This window comes from Lactuca serriola, chromosome 1, assembly GCF_051521515.1.
Source record: "Lactuca serriola cultivar US96UC23 chromosome 1, Lser_US96UC23_V15, whole genome shotgun sequence".
Taxonomy (NCBI): domain Eukaryota; kingdom Viridiplantae; phylum Streptophyta; class Magnoliopsida; order Asterales; family Asteraceae; genus Lactuca; species Lactuca serriola.
The window spans coordinates 60,102,712-60,106,180 of NC_136408.1; the positions used below are offsets into that span (position 1 = coordinate 60,102,712).

The following is a 3,469-nucleotide window of genomic DNA, read 5'->3' on the forward strand; positions in this document are numbered from 1 at the left end:
CGTAAGATGCCATCAAGTTTAATGTTCCACGCCCTTGGTGCTTGTCTTAGGCCATATAAAGCTTTCGCTAACTTGTAAACTTTTTCTTCTTCTCCTTTTTTCTCAAAACCTTCGGGTTGTTGTACGTACACTTCTTCTTTTAATTCACCATGCAAGAAGGCCGTCTTTACATCCAAGTGATAAATTTTCCATCCCTTCCCGGCTGCGAGAGCGATCAATAAACGAATCATCTTGATTTGGGCTACCGGTGCGAAAACTTCATCAAAATCAATCCCGTGTTCTTGTACATAGCCTTTTGCTACGAGTCGCACTTTGTACCTAGGAATAGATCCGTCCGCATTTCTTTTGATTTTATATACCCACTTTAATCCGATGGGTTTAACATTCTTGGGAAGAGACACCAACTTCCAAGTTTTATTCCTTTCAATTGACTCGATCTCATCTTTCATTGCCTTAAGCCATTCGGGTTTCACAATGGCTTCTTTTAAAGTACTTGGTTCCTCGTCAAACGATAACATTAATTCGTTCATGTTAAGCTCATAATCATTGAGGTGAATTGGCAAAATGGAAACACGATTAGAACGACGTACCGGGTTATTCTCGAACTCGTTATTGTCGTCAGACTCGTGATCGCTGCTGTCCGTATCAGGTTCTGTCGAGATTGTGTTGTCCACTGTTGGGCTCGGGGCTACTAGGCTCGACGCTACTGATGGGCTTTCATTTAAATGTTGCGGAGATAGGGTGGCATTGGTATTGGGCTGGTGAGGCCCATTATGTGGCTGATTTATCAAAGTGGCCCAAGCAATTTTGAAAGTTCCAGAATCATTTTCTTTTTCCACTGTTATTGTTCTTGTACCTTTTTCCATTTCCTTCTTCCATTGCCATGACAACTTTTCATCATAAGTTACATTGTTGCTTATAATAATTTTATTTTCATATGGGTTAAATAAACGAGCACCTCCCGAACCCGATTCCGTTCCAAAATAAACCAATGGTCTCGATCTATCGTCAAGTTTCTTTAGATGTTTCGAAACAATCCTTTCATACGCAACGCATCCGAACACCTTTAGATCTTCAAGATTCGGTTTTTGAGCATAGAGTTTTTCGTAAGGCGTGACTCCTACTAATGCTCTCGTAGGGGTACGATTTATAATATAAGTTGCATGTCGAACGGCTTCTCCCCAAAACTGATTTGGAACTTCTTTTGCTTTCATAAGACATCGTGTCATCTTGATTAGCGTCCGGTTTCGTCGTTCTACTATGCCGTTTTGTTGGGGTGAGTACGGAGCCGTTAACATTCTTGCAACACCTTCTTCGCTCCAAAAACGATTAAAATCGTTTGAAGTAAACTCTCCCCCTCTATCTGTGTGGAACGTCTTTATAGCTTTCCCGGTCCTATGTTCAATGGACTTTTTGAATTTTTTAATTACATCCGTCGCGTCGTTTTTGTGTTTTAACAAAAAAGACCACATATATCAAGAAAAATCGTCAATTAGCACCAAAATATAAACGTTACCGGCCATCGTGGGAGGATCAATAGGCCCGCAAATATCTCCATGTAACATCTCGAGAATATTTTTGGACTTATAATTGGTTTTCTTCGGGAATGTGTGTTTGTTTTGTTTGCCTATCACGCAAATTTCGCAAACTTCTTCTTGATGTTTCAAAATTGGAACTCCATTAGTCAACTTGTGCATCATATTCACCGCACCAAAGTTGATATGGCCTAGTCGTGCATGCCATAACCAAGACTCGTCATCGATCTTTGCTTGCAAACATTGGGGTTTTCCATCTTTAAGTCATGTTTTATAAAGACGATTTTCACTACGTGGAACCTTCATTAGCAACCTTCCATTTCGATCTTTCATTGTCAAGTAATCACCATGCATTCTAATGTCACAACCGGATAGTGTCGTTTGGCCAAGACTTATGACATTGCTACGAAGAGAGGGAATATGGTAGATATCTTTCATAACTTTTTGCTCACAGTTTTTTTCCTTCGAACAAAATTGATCATTTTCCTTCAATTCGAACACACGAGCCATCTCCAAATCTTACTCTTTCGGTTATCCGTTTATTCAACTCTGAAAAATATGAGTACTTCCCGGTCATGTGATTACTTGCCCCATTGTCGATGTACCACATATCGTCGTCTTCTTGATTTGCCTCTACTTTGGGTGGAATGTATTTGTCTTCATTTAGGAAGATTGTCTCCTCTTGCATCATAAAAAATGTTCCTTCTTCGTGATCGACCTCCTCTCGGGCATCGTTGAGATTTGCTTCATGTTTCCTGTTACGTTCCGGGCATCGCGAAACAAAGTGTCCAAACTTATCACACCGGTAACACTGAATATTTGATAGGTCTCTTTGTTCATGATTTTTGCCTTTTCGTCTTTGATCATCACGATTCTTTGATGAGTCCCTTTGATCATGGTTTTGGGTGTTATCTCGACCATGGCCACGTCCTCGGCCTCGTCCCCCACAGTATGCACCATGTCCTCTCCCACGGCTTGAGTCTTGGTTTCGAGTTGAGTTATCGGTCTTGGCATAAAGTAGCTTTTCACCGTAATCGGATGCTTTGCCGATTTCTTTAGTCCGTTCCTCGTAAGCTTTCAGCCGCCCAACTACATCTTCAAAAGTAATGGTTTTTAAATCCAAAACTTGCTCGAGTGCTGCTACGATGTGAATGAATCGACTAGGAAGACTCGTAAGAAATTTCTTCACCAACTTCTCTTGTGAGATTGTTCCTCCAAGTGTCGCTGAAACGGTCACAAGTCCCGATAGTTTTGAAGAGAAATCGTCAATAGTGCTCGTATCTTTCATCTTCAAACTTTCGAATTCCGAAGTCAATGTTTGCAAACGCGCTTCCTTCACTCAATCCGCACCCATGTTCCGAGATTTGATTGCATCCCATATCTCCTTAGCAGTGGCGAGATTCCCGATTCGCAAGATTAAATCTTCCGGTATTGATTGAAACAATAATCCCATCACGATATTGTTTCTCTTTGCATCCGTTGAACCCGGATCAACCACGTCCCACACGCCGTGAATGCCGAGTAAAACTTTCATACGCATGTTCCATATCGTGTAGTTTAATGGCGTCTGCTGCGGAAATTGAAACGAGATCGAGTGTGCCTCCTTCACGGGCAGATTCGCTCCGTCTCCTGCCATGAATAATCAACAACAAACCACACACCTTCTTCAACGGATGAGCAATAAAATAATGATTCCAATTAAGAAAATGGAAACGACGACCAATAGGACCAGATGCTTTTTCTTTAATTGGACCTCAAGAAAACAATTGTTTTCTTCAAAACGTGTTCTTGATCCAGGAAACAATTGATAAATAATTAGGGTATTAAATACTTGGAGGAAAAGCAACAGTTTTGCATAAGAAGAAAAGATTTTGCCGACTTGAAAAAATCAATTGATCGGGAGTAAGAGGTTGTGGCTCTGATACCAATTAAAG

General features: G+C 40.9%; 1 protein-coding gene across 1 annotated transcript; it reads right to left on the bottom strand.

The window, feature by feature from the left end:
* Positions 1-2,013: 2,013 nt before the first annotated feature.
* On the bottom strand, positions 2,014-2,823 carry LOC145055807 (uncharacterized). Its single transcript, XM_079004175.1, has one exon. The coding sequence runs from the start codon at positions 2,821-2,823 to the stop codon at positions 2,014-2,016; it is 810 nt and encodes a 269-aa protein (XP_078860301.1).
* Positions 2,824-3,469: the final 646 nt, after the last annotated feature.

Excerpts from the sequence above, each read along its gene's own strand:
- LOC145055807 (XM_079004175.1), bottom strand. The coding sequence starts at position 2,823 with ATGAAAGATACGAGCACTATTGACGATTTCTCTTCAAAACTATCGGGA.